At 51.2% G+C, this 19077-nt stretch overlaps 2 protein-coding genes across 4 annotated transcripts in view; one reads left to right on the forward strand and one right to left on the reverse strand.

Annotated features, from left to right (window-relative positions):
* Positions 1–19077, forward strand: part of COL4A2 (collagen type IV alpha 2 chain) — a 202438-nt gene that overhangs the window by 166652 nt on the left and 16709 nt on the right. For both annotated transcript variants that reach the window (XM_032151312.2, XM_058438062.1), the window contains 10 exons: positions 3291–3452; positions 5528–5698; positions 6893–7036; positions 9221–9343; positions 9963–10144; positions 13690–13753; positions 13956–14030; positions 15467–15574; positions 16304–16411; positions 17287–17358. In XM_032151312.2, coding sequence (XP_032007203.1) covers positions 3291–3452; positions 5528–5698; positions 6893–7036; positions 9221–9343; positions 9963–10144; positions 13690–13753; positions 13956–14030; positions 15467–15574; positions 16304–16411; positions 17287–17358 — 1209 coding nt within the window. The remainder of the gene's footprint in view (positions 1–3290; positions 3453–5527; positions 5699–6892; positions 7037–9220; positions 9344–9962; positions 10145–13689; positions 13754–13955; positions 14031–15466; positions 15575–16303; positions 16412–17286; positions 17359–19077) is intronic.
* RAB20 (RAB20, member RAS oncogene family) overlaps positions 18573–19077 on the reverse strand; it is a 119339-nt gene continuing 118834 nt past the window's right edge. For both annotated transcript variants that reach the window (XR_009213327.1, XR_004247814.2), the window contains exon 11: positions 18573–18928. The gene's annotated coding sequence lies outside the window, so the exon portion shown is untranslated. The remainder of the gene's footprint in view (positions 18929–19077) is intronic.

Here is a 19077-nt window from a genome sequence, read left to right on the forward strand (position 1 = left end):
GCCTATGCACATTCACACATGATCACACACACGCACGTACCCACACACGTGCCTATGCACATTCACACATGATCACACACATACACACGCACATGCCCACACACGTGCCTGTGCATGCTCACACATGATCACACACTCCATACAACACTCACGTGCCCACACACGTGCCTATGCACATTCACACATGATCACACACTCCATACAACACTCATGTGCCCACACACGTGCCTATGCACACACACGATCACACACACATGCATGTACCCACACATGTGCCTGTGCACACACACATGATCACACTCACATACACACACGTACATACCCACACACGTGCCTGTGCACACATGATTGCACACTCACATACACACACGTGCCTATGCATGCTCACACGTACACATCCAACCCTGAACCAAGCCAGCTAGGGCAGGTCGTTGGGTGAAATTACCAGGATGGGGAGACCTCGTGCTCGGCCATCAGATCTCCCCTTTTGAGTCCTACTGACTCTCCAGGTCATTTATGGAAGATAAGATGCAGATCAGCACTGTCTGCAGAAACTGAGGACTCAGCGCTGAGAGGTGGGGCTCCGTGTGTCAGCCTTCCTGGTGGGCACTTAAATGAGTTCACAGAAGGCAAAGTGAAGGACATACGTAGGTGACTTGAGTGTCCACCGTCGATCTGTTCTGCAACCCAGCTGTCAAAATCCTGCCCCAAGCTCTTTGACATAAGGGTACTTCTGGTAGAATTTTTTTAAAACTTAATTACTTCCTGCAGGCTTCGGAATGTTTGAGCATGAAAACAAATGGCAGCAGGCTTACTTTCGATGTCTGATTAAGGTCTTCACCATGTTCAACGTCACCTTTATGACAAGCTTCATATGGCTTGTTAGGCAGAATGTTTTGGGTGGTAAAAATCCTGACTCCCAAAGTATCAACATTCCAAGTAACTATTTCAGTTTCAGTTCCGCTCACCAGTGCTACAGGAGCAGCGTGCAGTGGATCCTGCTTCCGTTCGACTGGCTGCACAGGACAGCCACAGACACACACAGGTGCACCCTGCACTTCTGAGCAGAACTCTCGGAATAAAGTAATGCAGACGTCCACAGATGAGATGTGATTTCACTGAGGGAGACTGATTTTTAGCAGTCGTTTGTTTTTTAACAGATAGTCTATAAGTGGAAACTGACCTGAAACATTCAGCTCCAAAGAAATAATCACAAAGCACCTCAGTGCCTGATTTTTGCAAGACAGTCCCTGCCGGAGGAGCGGGCATTCATGCACATTCACCCGTAGACTGTGCTGTCCACTTCCAGGAGGGGAGGAGGGGCAGCGCTCAGAAGCATGCCCAGACCGTCTCCAGCCCTGCTGGCCCCTGCTGAGGCCATCTCGCCTGCTCAGCCCCCAGTTCCCCCACAGTTCGTGTCCCCTGGTTATGGATGTTACCTTATGTCTGTCAGATCCCCACCCCATTGTTCTTGTCAGTGAGCAGGAGTGGGGTGGACCTGCCATCACTGCGAAACCTTTACAGCCTGCAGCGCTGCCTGCCCACTCTTCACAACCATTAGCACCCACTAACAATCCATTTCTCCCGGAGCTCTTCACCCTAAAGATAGAAGACCAAAAAATAAAAGTGTCCTCATTTCTCACAGTACTACAGGAGGAGGTGAGAATCGATGCATCCGTGCATCTCAGAGAATTTCATTTCAGACCTCGGCTTCGAGTGCGCCTCCTGCCCGGTCAGCCCTCTCCCTCGCTGCAGGTAGACGCAGTCAGACAATGCGCAGTCAGCAGCCTGACTCTCAGTTCTGGGTTGGTCCAAGACTGACCGGGTCCCTTTTGTCACTGCCCCCTCCTGTGCATCCCCCCGGCTCGTCTGCCTCCCTATCCTGGACCAGCCCTGCACACCTGCAGGATGGCTGTGAGGCTACGTGAGAGTGTGGACTGGAAAGTGGTGGCAGGAGTGTGCACCTCCACACTCCAGTGTTAATAATCGGAGAGCAGCTGCGACAAGCGTCAGGCTCATGAAAGGAGGGGGAAATGCCTGAATATAAGGAGGTCCAGGGAGCTAGTGTTAAAAACTAGAAGAAAACAGATGCCCTTAATATCTGACCACTGGGCAGGACAGGATATTCCAAACTTAAAATGAAAAGAAGAAATCACACATGTGCACACACACCCACACACACACCATATGAAATTTGAATACAAAGGTTAGTACCCTGCACATGGAAAGCAAAATCAAAGTTTGAGAGCAGAATAAACTTTACAATAGATATGAAGGAAAATTCATCAATGTATATGAGGAATGCTAAAATCTATCAGGAAAATATAAAAATCCCCAAAGGGAAATAGGAGCAAAGAGGCCAGGCACGGTGGCTCATGCCTGTAATCGCAGCACTTTTGGGAGGCCAAGGCAGGCAGATCGCATGAGCTCAGGAGTTTGAAACCAGCCTCGGCAATATGGCGAAACCCTGTCTCCATTTAAAAAAGAAAGAGAGAGAGAAGATATGAGCAAAGAACTAAAACTTCACCAAAATCAATAACCAGGAGAAAGAAACATAGATCATAATGAAGACCATCACGTGGATCCCCGACACCACATTTCACTACATCGCGACTGCCAGGGTTCCGTTTTGCTTCGATGCTAACGCTCAGTGCTGGGAAAACACTAGTAGAATAAATGGGTGTAGACTTTCTGAAATCAGCACGATGTATCTTTTAAAAAACATTGAATTAATGTTTGCTTTGATACACGATGTCAATTTCTCAGGCAGTTTCCTAAAGAAATTACCTACGACATGGACATGGATAAACACAGCAAAAAAAGAAAACTCTCCAACTATTCCTGACAGTGCTGTTTGCAAAAGTGAAAAAAAGTGGGGAGGATGCAGTGGAATACATTAAATGTGTCCAGATGATAGAGTTTTATTCATGTAGTTATTTTAAATGTTTGCAAAGACTATTTTTAAAGGTGGCAAAATGTTCAAAATATAATGTCGAGTGAAGAAAACTAGGTGAAAACTGTACTTATAGTGCCATGTCAACTCTGCAGATGTCTGGTTATTTATAGGAATAGAAAAGGGCAGGAAGGAAATACCCAGTGGTAGTCATTATCGCTGGGTGATGGTGTGCGTTACCTTGATTTTATCCTTTATACTTGGTGTTTTCCTGATTCTCTAGAGTCAAGAAAAGCATGAATTACTCTTTTCATAGAATGAGTGTGTGGAGGGAGATGCTGTCTGTGATGAACAGTCCAGAGTTTTCCCCCACAGCTCTTGTCTCTGATTTCTGCAGGAAGCCAGGGGATGCCTGGGATGCCAGGGCTGAAGGGCCAGCCGGGCCTCCCAGGACCTTCTGGCCAGCCAGGCCCGTACGGGCCTCCAGGACTGCATGGATTCCCAGGAGCTCCTGGCCAAGAGGGGCCCTTGGGGCTGCCAGGAATCCCAGGCCTTGAAGGTAAGACTCCAGCCCTCCCATAAACGAGTGGGGTCCTCACTGGTCCTACCAAGAGAACGAGCACTGTCTTGTGGAGCTCTCAAACTCTGTTCCGTGGAACCCCTGAAGAGAGCTGCAGGGGTTCCCAAACCAGAACATGGATTTCACCTAACACGGAGACACAAAACAGCCTGAGACATCGGCTCATCCTCTGTACCTGTTGTATATATTAAGGATCTAGGGAAGGTCTCATCGGGAAAAAAGAAAAAGAAAGAAATTCCTCCTACAAAAGTTTCAGAATCACTGCTCTCATGTGGAGAGGAGAAACGGCTTTATGAAAGTGCAGGGCGTGGGTTGGAAAGGCAGGTGGCTCCGTCAGGGAAACCTGGGGTAGATGGGCTGGAGCAGAGGAGCAGGGAGGGGAGCCTCGGCTGCATGCCCACCACACAGAGGCCAAAGCAGGTGGCAGAGGTGGCCCAGAAGGCAGGCAGGGCACAGCATCCATGGGCATCGCCCACCGCTGCCCAGGCTGCTCTCCCACACTCAGCACAGCCAGTTCCCAGACTTCTACACTTCACCGTCCAGGGAAACTGTCAGTGCTGGTTGGAGGAATCAATATACTTTCCCACCTTTTTGTTTTGTCCAGAAACACAGCTTTTTAAGGAAGTGTTGTATGTCACCAAAGGACGCTAACTGAAAAGTGGGAAAGACGCAGTTGCTTAATAAGGAGTGGTCTCCATGGACCACAGTCACCTTTTAGAAACTCTCAATCTTACCATAGTTCTCTGGTTTGCCACAGTCAGGCAACAGCTTTGTCCAGGACCTTAGCAGGTCTTGCTGGGGAACTGCCACTCCACTTGAAGACACATGCTGGCTTCCCCTATGTGGGGCCTCGCCTGTGTCCAAGAGCTGGGAGCTGGACTCAGGTAGGGCCCGCTCCCCCATTGCCACACTAGCCACTGGCTTCCCGGGGTAGCAAACCTGGACCGGAGGTTCAGGCTCCTATCTCAGTATCGACAGGGCCGTGCTGGTTCTCAACTACTAAGAATCAGCTGAACACAGCCTCGTGTGGTGCTTACGAGACCCATGGGAAAGCCTGTCCTGAACTAAAGCCTACGCTTTAGGTGGGGAGAGAGACACACACATTAAAAGGCTCCCACTTGGCCTGGGCAAGCCAGCAGAGTGACAAGGCCACGCGGTCCCTGGTGACCCAGAGGAGGCGGGGACAGGCAGGTCAGAGCAAGCCCAAGGGGAGAAGTGCCTGGTGCCAGCGGGGGAGAAGGCTGGGACTGGAATGTGGGGTGCTCTCTAGGAAAGGGGGACCACCCCAGCAGAGGCAGGATTGCCCAGGGAACACTTTGGAGCCTGTGATCCCCAGACCGGCTGGGGAAGAGAGCCTGATTTGAGGGGACTGGGGGTTTAGATAGGAAGGTTGAGCCGAAGGTTGGGAGCAGTGAATGCTGGAGCTAGGGAGTTGGAGCCCCGAGGCAGAGGGGGCCTTTGGGAGTTTTTAACAGAGAAATGCATTAAGAAGGGATTGTAGGGACCCAGCAGGCAGCCCTTGGATGGCTTGGAGTCGGGGGAGGCGGAAGGACAGCTGTGGGCTGGGAGTTGCCAAGCTCACGACAGTAGCAATGATGAGATGGGAGCACGAAGACCAGAGAGGGCAGCAGCAGCAAATGGGCAGCTGGAGGGTCCCCCCAGACTAACTCCGGGCTGGAGCCAGTGGTGTTCGCGAGGAACAGGCCAGCTCTTGACTAACCCCAGTGACCATGCCCCGGCCAGAGCTGGCAAGGCCCCCCGCTCACATCAGCATCCAGACAGCTTTGTCCCTTGGCTTCTGAAGGCTGCAGTGGGAAAGCCATGTTGGCTGGCACCCCCCAGCACAGCCTCAACCTCCTGATAAAGGCCTCTCCAGAAAGGCCAGCCCCAGGGTCCCGCTCCAGCCATACTTTGGAAACTCACCCCAACATGGTGGTTTTCCACTTTGCTTCTAAGGAGCTTTTCTTACTGAACACTCGATGCCGTAAAACAGAAGAGAAATTTCCCCTGTGTGTGTTTGTCCACCCTCTTTGATTTGCTCCTCTTCCTGACAGGTCTGCCTGGTGATAGAGGGGACCCTGGGGACACAGGCGCTCCTGGCCCTGTGGGCATGAAAGGTCTCTCTGGTGACAGAGGAGATGCTGGCTTGGCCGGGGAGCGAGGCCATCCAGGAAGCCCTGGATTTAAAGGAATTGATGGAATGCCTGGGACCCCCGGGCTAAAAGGTAATTGTGTGACTGTGACCAGGGATCCCTTGGCAGGGAGTTTGGGTCTGATCAACTCTGACCTGAGACAGCTCTGCTGGGCACCTCTGTGCGCCGTGGGGCTGGCCTCACACTTCTGCAGATGGGAGGCCTTGGGACTCTCCTGACCCAGGAGACAGCAGCCCCAGGACAGCTGGTTAATGCTGCTTAGACGCGGGTGGGACCAATGTGCCTGACAAAGCCAGTTTATGAATTCACCAAGACAAACTGCTCCTGCCTGGGAAACATCATCTTATTGTAAATATCACCATCTGCACAGGGAGATTTGTGGAGAGGCCCACTCAGGGGCCTAGATTCAGATCCAGAGGTTATTTGGTGAATTTGAAACCAAAGCAAAGCTAAGTGGTTAGTACAGGGATTTATTTCAGCACAAGCAGGCCAGTCTAGAAGCAGAGCCCTCCAGCCCATGAACATTGCTAGAGACACACTGTTCTGTCCCTCCGTTGCTGGAGACACACTGTTCTGTCCGTCTGTTGCTGGAGACACAGTGTTCTGTCCTTCTGTTGCTGGAGACACGCTGTTCTGTCCCTCCGTTGCTGGAGACACAGTGTTCTGTCCCTCCGTTGCTGGAGACACAGTGTTCTGTCCCTCTGTTGCTGGAGACACACTGTTCTGTCCTTCTGTTGCTGGAGACACATTCGTCGGTCCTTCCGTTGCTGGAGATACATGAGTTGGTCTTTCCATTACTAGAGACATATGCGTCTGTCTTTCTGTTGCTGGAGACACCTTCGCTTGTCCTTCTGTTGCTGGAGACATTGGTCTGTGTCTCCGTGGTCCTGTGTCGCATTTCCATGCCAGGTGCGGTGTTACTGCTGCCTTCCTTTCCAGCACGCCCCTCTGCCTTTGTCTGATGGGCCTGCGGGCCAGTGGACCTGCATCATCTTCAGATTTCCCTCCTACTCTTCCTGCCTGACCTTTGTGTGTTTCCTTGTTGCCAATGTCTGGTCTGAAGACAGGCTGATTCTGGAATGCTGTCTGTTAACAGTAGAGGTCAACAGAAGTTGCTTAGAAGATGGTGTCCCCGGAAATTCCTATTGTAGGTTCAGAATCTTCTCACTTGAGTTACGTTGCCGAAATGTTACGGAGACGTGAGATTGAAATGTCCCGTGCATTTTATTCGTGTCTAACCCTGCACTTTCCTCTTTTCCTCTGAAGGAGATAGAGGCTCCCCTGGGATGGATGGTTTCCAAGGCATGCCTGGATTCAAAGGGAGACCTGGGTTTCCAGGGAGCAAAGGCGAGGCTGGATTTTTCGGAATACCCGGTCTGAAGGGTCTGGCTGGTGAGCCAGGTTTTAAAGGTATGTCCCTCTCCTGACATCCTCCTTACCTGATCATGGTGGCACCCTCCTTACCCTTTCGTGGTGGCATAACATTGCCCAGAATGAATTTTTGAAAACCCATGCATCCGGGAACCCTAAAGCTAGACAAAACAGACAAAATGAACTAACAAAAACTCAAAGGCTTTATCCCTGCCTACACTGACCATGTGATAAGGGGATAATCCTAACCAAAGGAAACTCTTGAGAACCAAAATGATGGCATTGCTAAGAACCAAATATGTCATGAAAACATATTTCACCATGATTATACCGTGGTAAACATGAAGAGGCGGCGGTGAAAAGCAGGGGACAGGTGAGTTCCAAGAGATGGAAGTGCCACCCGGCACAGGAGGACACAGCTCTCCAGGTGGAAGGACATAACACGGTGCCAGAGAGAACGTGGTCCACACATGAGGTGGGTTCAAACCCTCACGTGGACAGGCATCTCAAGACCCCCCACGTCAGGCCCCTTGCTCATTGAGTTTGTTACTAACAAGTCACATTTTCATGACTTCTGTTCAGATGCTTTTGTTCTGAAATAATCACAGTGGTCTCTAAAAAGTTAATGACTAAGAGTGAGTGTTGGTGAGGAGGTGGAGAAATGGGAACCTTCACAGGCTGCCAGTGGGAGTGTAAAACGCTGCGGCCAGTGTGCAAAACAGTTGGCAGTTCATTAAGAAACGAAGCATAGAGTTACCCAGAAGTTCTACTCCTAGATGAAGATCATTGAAAACATGGGTACAGACAAAAATGTGGACACAAATCTCATGGCAGCAACCTTTATAGCAGCCGTAATTGGAAACAGCCTGAAAATGCATCGACTGATGAATGGATGAGTAAACTATGGCAGAGCTGTGCAAGGGCACATTCAGTGCTGAGGAAGGATGGGGCTCTCAGACGTGGCGTGTGGGCGAGCCTTGAGAACACGATGCCACGTGTCGTCTGACCGCGTGTATATGAGATGTCCCCAGTAAGCAAATTTACAGAAATGAAAAGGAGATTCGCAGTTTCCTACAGCTGAGGGGTTAGGGGAGAATCAGAGAATGGCTGCCAACGGCCCCAGGGTTTCATTTTCGGGGATAAAGTGTTCTCAAGTTAGATGGTGCTGCTCGCTCACAGCTCTGTGAATACACTAAAGTTACGTAATTGTTCTCTTTACTGGAGTGAGTTGTAGGGTTTATAAATCACACACCAATAAGCTGTTTCAGAAAACCTTCATTACGCTCCAGAGTTACAGCTTTTACAAATTTTCAGCAAAATAAAAATTGCAGTCTAGGGTGTTCATTTTTTTTAGGGTTTTTACTCACACTTGCGCTTTCAAGTAGCCTTCATGTTAGCAGAGATTTCAGGCTGTTTCAGGCAAAATGGCATGTTAAGATTAAGTAATTTTCAGCTCCACGGAAATTACTTCCTTGAGCCTCCTTAGGGTGAAGTTAACCATGGGGGTGTCTGTCCCTCCACTGGTGGGCACGCTCTGTGGGGTCAGGACCAATTTATGATTTTGATCCCATCAGCCTCCAGCCTAGCGCCGAATACACAGTAAATGCTTAGAGAATGAAGCTCAGTTATTTTCACTCAGCCAGATTGCACTCACTCCTCCAGTGAGCATGGATTCCAGGGCATCCCCAGCCTGAACTAGCACAGTTTCCCACCCGGCCCGCAGCTCTGGGCCCCTCCCCTCCTGCAATTCCTCAGCTCCTCCGAACCCCGCGGAGGCCTCCCTTCCATGCTTCTCCTCCCTGTGAAGGTGCCTATAGGAGGGCACGGAGCTGGCGCCTGCCTCACGGGCCTGCCTGCTTGTGACCGAGGTCTATCATGGTCTCGTCAGAGCACACACAACAAAATGACCCTCTCACAAAGCATCCTGTGGGAGCCGCACTGGCTTTGAGCGCTCCCTCTGCGTCTGCTGCAGGTATGTCCCCCCAGCTGTGGTGCTGTGTGCTCAGTGACACCAGCCCCAGGCCCAGGACCCTGGAGCCACCCCCAACTCCAACTACTCCGACGGACACAGGAGAGGCTTCTCCGGCGCCCTTGGTCTCTCTCCAAGGCTTCCCCGCCTGGGGGAGACGTGCAGCCCCCATGGCTCAGGGACCAGGCCTTCACCTGTGCTCTCCTGCGTGGTCTGGAGCTCCCAGAAAATGACAGCACTCTATTCCCTTCCAGGCAGCCGAGGGGACCCTGGGCCCCCAGGACCACCTCCCGTCATCCTGCCGGGAATGAAAGACATTAAAGGAGAGAAAGGAGACGAAGGGCCTATGGGGCTGAAAGGATACCTGGGCGCAAAAGGTGAGGCTTCTCACCTACAGCCAATGGCCCCTACTCCCTGCCGCCCCAGCCCGCACCAGCTCCTGCCGCTCTCCGTCCCCAGAGACGCCCATGCCCTCCACCTGGCTTTCTTCATGCTTTTCATCCCTGGGCGCCCTATGTGTCCACAGCTGGTGCAGGGTTGTTCTCTGATGCCTGACTAACCTCGGTTTCCCGTCTTAAGATTTGAAGCACTGTCCGGGCGTGGTGGCTCACGCCTGTAATCCCAGCACTTTGAGAGGTCGAGGCGGGCGGATCACAAGGTCAGGAGATTAAGACCATCCTGGCTAACACGGTGAAACCCCGTCTCTACTAAAAATACAACAAATTAGCCGGGCGTGGTGGCGGGCGCCTGTAGTCCCAGCTACTTGGGAGGCTGAGGCAGGAGAATGGCGTGAACCCGGGAGGCCGAGCTTGTAGTGAGCCGAGATTGCGCTACTGCACTCCAGCCTGGGTGACAGAGCAAGACTCCGTCTCAAAAAAAAAAAAAGATTCGCAGCACGTAGGACGGCAAAATGCATCCAGGCTGCAAAATTGAAAACTTCTGGAGGGCGGGTGCTGCGTCCTCACCAGAGTGTTACACACCAGGGTCTTCCTGCAGGTATCCAAGGAATGCCAGGCATCCCGGGGCTGTCAGGAATCCCTGGGCTGCCTGGGAGGCCCGGCCACATCAAAGGAGTCAAGGGAGACATCGGAGCCCCCGGCATCCCTGGTTTGCCAGGATTCCCTGGGGTGGCTGGCCCCCCTGGAATTACAGGATTCCCAGGATTCATAGGAAGCCGGGTGAGTGGGCGTCTTTTACTCCCCTTGTTCTGTGAGCTCCTCTCCCCTTTGCTTGTTAATGAACATGCTTTGGTCTGGAATTTGCTAGGGTGAGAGTGTCAGCGGCAGGTTCAGGGCAGCCTCAGGTTTGGCGGGGTCCACACAGCCTTGTAAGGAGCTGCTGCACTTGGACACCATGTGGATGTGATGTGAGTCCACCCAGCTGCCGTGGCCCTTCTGTGGGCTTGTGCTGGGTGAAGCATGTTGTCCGCATTTTTCATGGGGGCCTTGAGAGAACAAAACTTGAATTTTCAGGGATCAGAGCTCTAAAATTGAGCACATCAGTGACACCAGGCCTGAGAGCCCATGGCTGAATCACAGCGTAGACCTGGGGCCGGGCAGCCTGGCTTCCCATCCGGGCCACCATTCACTCAGCCTTTGTTCAGCAGATGTCTGTTGAGCACTTGACGTGGGCCAGACACGCTGTTGTGATGGTAACAATGGTGACCCCTGACCCTGGACAGGGCTCTCTTCTCCACACCTTCTCCCTCAGCTGCAGAATGAAGGTAGTAGCTACTTGCAGTTTTCTTGTGTGCTGTATAGACAGTGTATATAACATAGCACAGCGTGGCTCCCCGTAGATTCCGTTAACTAGAATTCCATTTCTAGCCTCTTTCATGTGAAGATAGTGTATTCTCACAATCCCCAGCACACGGCTGGCCTTCCCAAGGGGATGGGCACATTTGGAGCAGATCAGAAGGTCTGGGCCCCTTGGTGTGTTTCACTCGCGTCCGTGTGAAGAGACCACCAAACAGGCTTTGTGTGAGCGATAAAGCTGTTTATTTCACCTGGGTGCAGGCGGGCTGAGTCCGAAAAGAGAGTCAGTGAAGGGAGACAGGGGTGGGGCCGTTTTATAGGATTTGGGTAGGTAAAGGAAAAAGGGGAGTTGTTCTCTGGCGGGCAGGAGTGGGGGGTCACAAGGTGCTCAGTAGGGGAGCTTTTGAGCCAGGGTGAGCCAGGAGAAGGAATTTCACAAGATAATGTCATCAGTTAAGGCAGGAACCGGCCATCTGGATGTGTACGTGCAGGTCACAGGGGATATGATGGCTTAGCTTGGGCTCAGAGGCCTGACAGTGTGCCTGTGTGTCTGGCCTACCTTGGTATACAGAATTCTTCAGGGGTCTTCCTCCCCTCACTCCCAAAATCTGCAGCTGAGAGGATCTTCTAGCCACTCTGTGTGTGCTATTCAGGTCACTTTAAAAAAGAAAGATGCCAGCCAGGTGCAGTGGCTCTTGCCTATAATCCCAGCACTTTGGGAGGCCAAGGCAGGCAGATCACTTGAGGTCAGGAGATCGAGACTAGCCTGGCCAACATGGTAAAACCCCATCTCTACCAAAAATATAAAAAATTAACCGGGTTTGGTGGTGTGCACTCATAATCCCAGCTACTGGGGAGGCCGAGGCAGAAGAATCGCTGGAACCCAGGAGGCAGAGGTTGCAGTGAGCCGAGATTGCACCATTGCACTCCAGCTTGGGTGACAAAGCAAGACTCCATCTCAAAAAAAAAAAAGAAAGAAAAAACAAAGATGCCTGTGTCTACCAAAGACACCTACAACATCCAAAGGACCTTTATTCATAACAGCTCGAAACGAAAACAGCCCAAATGTCCATCATCAGGGAAAAGAATAAATGAACATGGTATATTCTGACCAGACACAGCATTATCTGTGCATTTTATCTCCATACACAGCAATAAATGAGAATTCTTGGTAAAATCCAACAACCTGACTTCATTTCCAAACTTTATGTTGAACAAAATAAACCAGAAACAGAAAAGTACACATGATTCAGTTTCATTGATGTGAAGTTCAAGAACTGACAAGGCTGTTTGTTGGGGTATCGGGAGCACGGCTGGTTTAGGTGGGGTTATCATAGAGTGCTGACGGTGTTCTATGTCTTTCAGTGACACACGAGTTCAAACGCATTGAGCTGTGCATTTAAGATGTGTGGACATTACTGTATTTAAGTTTTGCCTCAGAAAAGTAAACTTTGAGAAAGAAAAATAGAGCATTATCTAAACAAAGGTGCAGCCTGTGGATACCCTCCCCCTTCCTCCCACAAAGGAGCTTTTTTTGTGTGTGGTTTGTTTTTTTTTTTTTTTTTTTTTTTTTGAGACAGAGTCTCACTCTGTCACCCAGGCTGGAGTGCAATGACATGATCTTAGCTCACTGCAACCACCACCTCCTGGTTCAAGCGATTCCCCTGCCACAGCCTCCCAAGTAGCTGGGATTATAGGCACATGCCACCACGCCCAGCTAATTTTGTATTTTTAGTAGAGACAGGGTTTCACCATGTTGGCCAGGCTGGTCTTGAACTCCTGACCTCAGGCAGTCCACCTGCCTCGGCCTCCCAAAGTGCTGGGATTCTAGGCTTGAGCCACCACGCCCAGTCTAGCTATATTAATACCGCAGCGACTCATGTTAGGCCATGCTTGGGCATTGATGCTGTAGTACTAAAGTCCCAATGGCACCCAGGTAGACCAGAACTCTCATGCTCCCTCTGGGGAGGAAGCCACTCTAGAAAGGAAAACTAGGGCTTCCAGGAAGCCACCGAGCAACCCAGGCATCTTCCCAATCTCCTCACCAGCCACCTGTGTCTTTCTGGAGAAGTCTCCCTCTGTGCACAGATGGAGGCGCACAGCCCCATGTCTGTGTTATAATCTAGAGAGCAAGTTCTGCAATCTGGCTGCCCAAATTGAAATCTCAGTTCTGCCACTTGCTGACTGAGTGACCTTAAGCAAAACCTTTCTGTGCTTCAGTTCCTTTGCCTGTCATCAAGAAGTAACGGTGCCTGCCGGGCAGGGTTTTCATGAGGCGTGAATACGCTCTTGAGATTGGGTCCACCACGTGCGCGCGGGAAAGCGTAGTGGAACGAGGATGTGGTCAGAGTCCCCGCGGCTGCTGACATCACCACACCGTCGTGATGGAGACTGGGCCACTGATGCTCTTAATTATGATGCAGTTGCCAAGCTTGTTTCATTGTATCACTTCACAGTTCCGTAAGAACAGCAGGGCCAGGCGCAGCGGCTCACGCCTGTAATCCCAGCACTTTGGGAAGCAGAGGAGAGAGAATCATTGAACCCAGGAGTTCAAGACCAGCCTGGGCAACATAGCAAGATCCCATCTCTACTAAAAATTTAAAAACTGTTAGCAGCCGGGCTTAGTGGCTCACACCTGTCATCCCAGCCGCACAGGAGGCTGAGACGGAAGAATGGCTTGAGCCCAGGAAGTCAAGGCGGCATTGAGCTGTGACTGGGCCTCTGCACTCCAGCCTGGGTGACAGAGCGAGATCCTGTCTCAAAGAAAAACATAAATAAATGAACAAAAAGAACAGCTAAGCAAACCGCCTATGATACACACTGAAAAAGTCGAGTTTTCCACAAAGTGAAAAGATCACAAACCTGGAGTGTTGTCGTTAGCATACTGGATAGTTAAATAAGTGAGCTAACTTCAGAGTTACAACTGACTTCACCAACAGCCTTCTAAGATGGTTCATGTCTGTCTTTAGGGTGAGAAAGGTGCCCCAGGGAGAGCAGGCCTGTATGGCGAGATCGGCCCGACTGGTGATTTCGGTGAGTGTTGCCCATCCAGTGAAAACAGGGAGTCCACAATTCAGAGCTCTCTGAGCATGTGAGCCAATATCAGACCTGCAAGTGCTGTTAGGTATTTTAAAGCAAATTATTCTTGTTAGGAATGTAACAAAATAGAAGTTGCAAAACTCACAGCCTCCCAGTGGAAAGTCCTGTTCTTAGCCATCTTTTTTGCATGTAACAGGTGACATCGGGGACACTATAAATTTACCAGGAAGACCAGGCCTGAAGGGGGAGCGGGGCACCACTGGAATACCAGGTACGCAAGTTATTTTCCATGTCTTCATCGTCAACAATAGCCCTGAGCCTTTGTCTAGGAGCCCGACTTGCCAAACAGATCAAATTCGGTAACAACCACGGAGCACTTGATAGTGAATGAGGTCTTCAAGTCCAATGCGCAAGAAAGACCATCATTTTTAATTAAGTTAAATCTGAAGGCAAAGTCAGGAAGTCTTTCTCTCTGTCTCTCTCTTTGATACTGAAAAAAGCCAGAATGGACCCTCGGTGGATGAGAATCACTGCAGTCCATGAAGTGTAACTGGTGAAAAGCCAGCTAGCACCCTGGCTCCCGGAACACCTGAGGGCGTGCAGCAGGTGGTCGCTGACCCAAGCTTCTCAGAAACAGTGAAGGGTCCAGGAAAGGGGGAGTGGGAGTCAGGCCGTCGCTTGAGAGAGATATGGAGGCAGCTGACCAGCCCGAGCGAGCTGGGGGGGCCTGAGGCGGCACCGTGCCTCCCTTCCCTTCTGCATATCACTGAGGTTCCACTCCTAAATTCCTGCCTGCAGTGATGTCTCAAGGGGCCTGTGACAGTTTTCTTCTTTCTGGGGATTTTCTTTTGGGGGGACCCCACACTGCTCAAGTTGCTGGGGCCCCAGAGGCTTGCAGGGCTGTCCCTGGTGGGAGGGAAGGAGTCTGTCCAGGGTTGGCCAGTGGGGAGACTGCTGGGCCAGTACTTTGTCTAGAAATCGCTCTGGAATGGAAAGACGTGTTCAGTTGAGCACAGGATGAGAGAACCGCTGCTGAGAAGTAAGCGCCCCTGTTTACCAGCCTTCCCAGGCTCCTTTGTTATCTGTGACCTGGGCTCCCCGTGGCTTCCTCCTGAGTGACAGGGAGCTCTGTACTGCTGAGCCATCCGGCGCTTGGCTGGCTGTGTCTCCCACCCTAGGCCATCACACTGGCCATTTGGTTTATAAAGACAGAAACGTGGACCATCATTACCACGCGTCTCTAATGATGCCTTCACTTGTTCAACTGAAAATGTGTCAGGGAAGAGATGCTACCCCTGCCCAAGAATTATTTTTGCTGTTACCTTTGAACATTTTGGTTTTTATTAAACTCTGGGCCCAGAAAGGCTTTGGAGTGGAGCCTCCCCTGCATCCATCACCAGGAGACGGTATCTCAGAGCTGTGGTCCCACAATGGAAGGGTGGGGCCAGCTGTACCCATCATCCCTGGGAGTGTCCTGTTTTCCCTGAGACAGTGAGGGGTGCATAGGTGCTGCCTTGAAAGCTGGCTAGTGCAGGCTCAGAGGGAGGAACTAGGTTAAAAATCAGCTAGGGAAGGAGCACGGTTAGATGCCTCTGTCCATTCCTGGAGGAGCAGCAGTGTGGTTCTGCACATCCTAGAGCCGGGGTTCCCGGGAACCCACAGGGGCGCAGTGTCTGTTTGTTCCAAGCAGCATGTCTGTGGTTGCAGGTCTGAAGGGATTCTTTGGAGAGAAGGGAACAGAAGGTGACATCGGCTTCCCTGGGATAACAGGCGTGACTGGAGTCCAAGGCCCTCCTGGACTTAAAGGACAAACAGGTAAAATCTCCCGCAGCCACACAGCCTTCCTCAGGCAGGCCCTCCGGAGACCCCAAAACAAAGGCAGCCAACATTGTCAATTTCCTCCAATCACACCCACCCCTGGAAGGTCACTCGTGCCTGCTGCCCGCTTAGGAGCCTTCCTCAGGGCTGATGGCATGGAGAGAAACAACCATCTGGGCTGGGGGGAGACCTGAGAATTGGGGAGAAGCATGGGGATGAACGAGAAGTGCCTCTTCGGCCGAGCCTCTGTCTCTCGTATAGAAGCCGACAGTTTATAAGGGATCCCTTTGCTTGCGTTGAATATGCAGAAACCCCTATGAACATCCTAGGTTAGAGAAGGAGAGCGGACAGTGGGCTGGCTTCCCGCACTGTTGCTGCTGCTTTTGGCTGTGTTTACTCAGCACTGGGTAACGCCAAGAGACTCCTCTCTCCAGGCACTGCCTCAGGGTCCTCTCCAGACGTCTATTTGGATAATAGGGCAAGAATTAAAACTACACGCTATTTTCTCTCTGGCAAGGCTGAGCAAATCCGATTGAATTTGTGTGTGGGGTCTAAGACCACCTGCATCCCCAGCTTGAGGGACAGTTCTCATCTCAACTCCAACTGGCACTGCAGCCCTTCCGGCCCTCAGCCCCTCCCAGAGCTGCTGCCCCTCCTGCCAGGACCTCACCAGGCAGCGCCCTAGGTGTCCTGTGTGCTCAGACTTAACGCTGTGTTCACCCCCAGGCTTTCCAGGGCTGACTGGGCCTCCAGGGTCACAGGGAGAGCCGGGGCGGATTGGACTGCCTGGTGGCAAAGGAGACGATGGCTGGCCGGGAGCTCCGGGCTTACCAGGTAAGGCCACGTGGAACACGCGGTCACCCAGACCCAGGGTCGTGGGCTGTGCAGGAGGCACCGCTGAGCAGGCCAGCCTCTCTCAGGGCGACTTCTAAGGCCCATACGAGAGCAAAGGCAGGTTTGCTGTGGCTTATAGTGGTCTGCACCAACATAGCAGCACAGGGTATACTGGTGCCCCAGGCGACTGGGAATCAAGGCAGATGCACAAACCTGCCCAGGGCTTCACCTCCCAAAAGGATGAATGAAAGCCTCCCGGAAAGGCTTCAGGGTCCACTTGTCATCGCCACACAGGGACACACAGCAAGATCAGGGTGCAGGAGCAGCCTCAGTGTCCCACTGTGCTGCACGGGCCACCCCTGGGGCCCCCTTACAGCCCCGAGACGGGCCACCCTGCCATGCTCACTGCCCACGTCACAGAAGGAGTTGCCACCTGTTTGCTGTGTCCTGCTTTAGAAATATTTACCCTCAGAAATCCAGAGGGAATGGAAATGACACCAGGCTATTTGTTCCAAGCAGCTTTTACAAACCAAACATACAGCAGTAGCCAGGCGTCAAGAAGAGGCATAGGACATGTCACTCCCCAGGCCCCTTCTGGCCTAGTGAGTCTGTTAAAAAGATTCCATGAAGACAGTGTTCCAGTTCAATGGTTTTCCTAGGTAACATAAGAGTGGTTAGTTTACATGTTGTGTAAGTTGAGCGTGTGGCTTAGCTGCTTCCTAATTGTGGGGCTTTAGTAGGATTGGATGGATGACAGTATCAGGTCACAGTTTCAGAGCCAACAAAACACATCTGAGTTATCTTGAGGGTTTCTCCCACCCAGAACCCCTTGCGCCATCCTACACATGAAATAACGATGAGTGACACCCTCACAGGTTTTCCAGGACTCCGTGGGATCCGCGGCTTACACGGCTTGCCAGGCACCAAAGGCTTTCCAGGATCCCCAGGTACTCTCTGCCGTCCCAGCCCCGAGTCCCACACAGAGGTGTCGAGGGTGGGGACGCTGTGCTGAGTCTGCCCTCCAGACTTCAGGGAAGGGAGGGTCTCAGAGAGCAGGGCGGGCTTCCTGAAGTGCTATGTGATCGGCCCTGAGGGGCGGGTCCGGGCCCTGTGGTCCTGTACGCTGCTAAGATGTGCTCCCTAAGAATCAGTTTCTCAAGCCAGTTGCTGTGTTGAATGGACTCCTCAGGCTTTTAGACGGAGAGAGAAATAGAGTCCTTGCTTCTTCAGCAGCACTGTGGGGAGAGTGGGATGCACCTGCGCCCCTCAGGTGTCCGGAGTATTCACTCTGCCCATTGCCTGTCTGTGATCTTTCATTTCGTTGGCATGAGGAAGCCAGCGCTCTCCACCTGCCCCTGGGCAGTTCTGACGCTGGAGACAGTGATAGCACTGAGTCTGTGGGCACCCACAGGCTGGGAGCCAAAAACAACCGAAATGGGTTTCCTCCCAGTTCTGGAGGCTGGAGGCTGGGATCAGCATGCCAGTGTGGTCGGGTTCCAGGAGGGCCGCGTCCTGGCTGCTCGCTGTGTCCTCACGAGGGAGAGCACCTGCTCTTCCCTGTCACTTCTTATAAGGGCAGTAACCCCATCTTGGGGCCCCGCCCTCATGACCTGGCCTAACCCTAATTACCTCCCAAAGGCCCCCCCTCCAAATGCCATCACACCGGAGTTAGGGCTTCCACTTATGAACTTTGGAGTTGGGGAGAATGACACAATCAGTCCATAGCAATGGCGAACCAAGGGCTTCTTATTCTGCAGGAAAAAGAAACTGACACCTTTCGTAGCATTTTCTGGCTTATTTTATAAACTATTGTAGCACATTTTTTCCCTGAAGGGGATATAAAGCCTCATTATTTCCAAAAGCCAATGGCAGAATAAGGTTTCCATCCTGAGCCCTTCCAGGATATAATAACAGCAACTGGATGTTGATTTATTCCTCAAAAGGATCATCAGGCTTTCCCACAGAAGGCCTCCCTTTAACCCTGTCCTCCCCAAGAAGCTGAGATAGCATAGTGCAGGAAGACTTGGCAGCTTCTTGAAACTTATTTTAAATTCAGCTATTTTCATCCTAAATCTTAATGTCCTTGTCTTTTCATTTAATTTTGAAATCTATTATAGGACTAATAAAATAACATTTGAAGGACATCAGGCACTAAGTGGGGAATCATTTTATTATTATGTCTTTTTTTTTCAAAAGATTACCTTGTTTTCTTTTCAATTTATACAAATTATTTATGTTCAGTGGAGAAAAAAAATTAACACATTTAAACACATTTAAAAAATTAACACATTTAAGAGGAAAAAAAGCACCCATAATCCTAAAGCTGCTTTTAGAATGTGCTGTTTATAGACATTTCCTATAACCAAATATTGCTGTCTACAGGTGAATTTGTATGTGTGTATATTACATGTAAATTCATGCACTCCTGTGTCATTAACACTCCAGTTCCAGTGGGCAAGTGGCGGGAGATCCTCGTCAAGTTGTCTTGCTGTTTCCTGCCACGATGGCAATGAGCACCTGATAGGAGAACAGGGAAGACTTTAGATAGTGTTTACTTTGAAAACCTAATTAAGCATAGCCTGAAGAGCAGCCCCCAGGAGCCTAGAGGCCCGGGAGGGGTCCCAGCTCCTTGACCCACTGTTTCTGTGAATTTGGACCCTCTGATG

The sequence above is a fragment of the Hylobates moloch genome, unplaced genomic scaffold (assembly GCF_009828535.3).
Source record: "Hylobates moloch isolate HMO894 unplaced genomic scaffold, HMol_V3 SCAFFOLD_4, whole genome shotgun sequence".
Classification (NCBI taxonomy): domain Eukaryota; kingdom Metazoa; phylum Chordata; class Mammalia; order Primates; family Hylobatidae; genus Hylobates; species Hylobates moloch.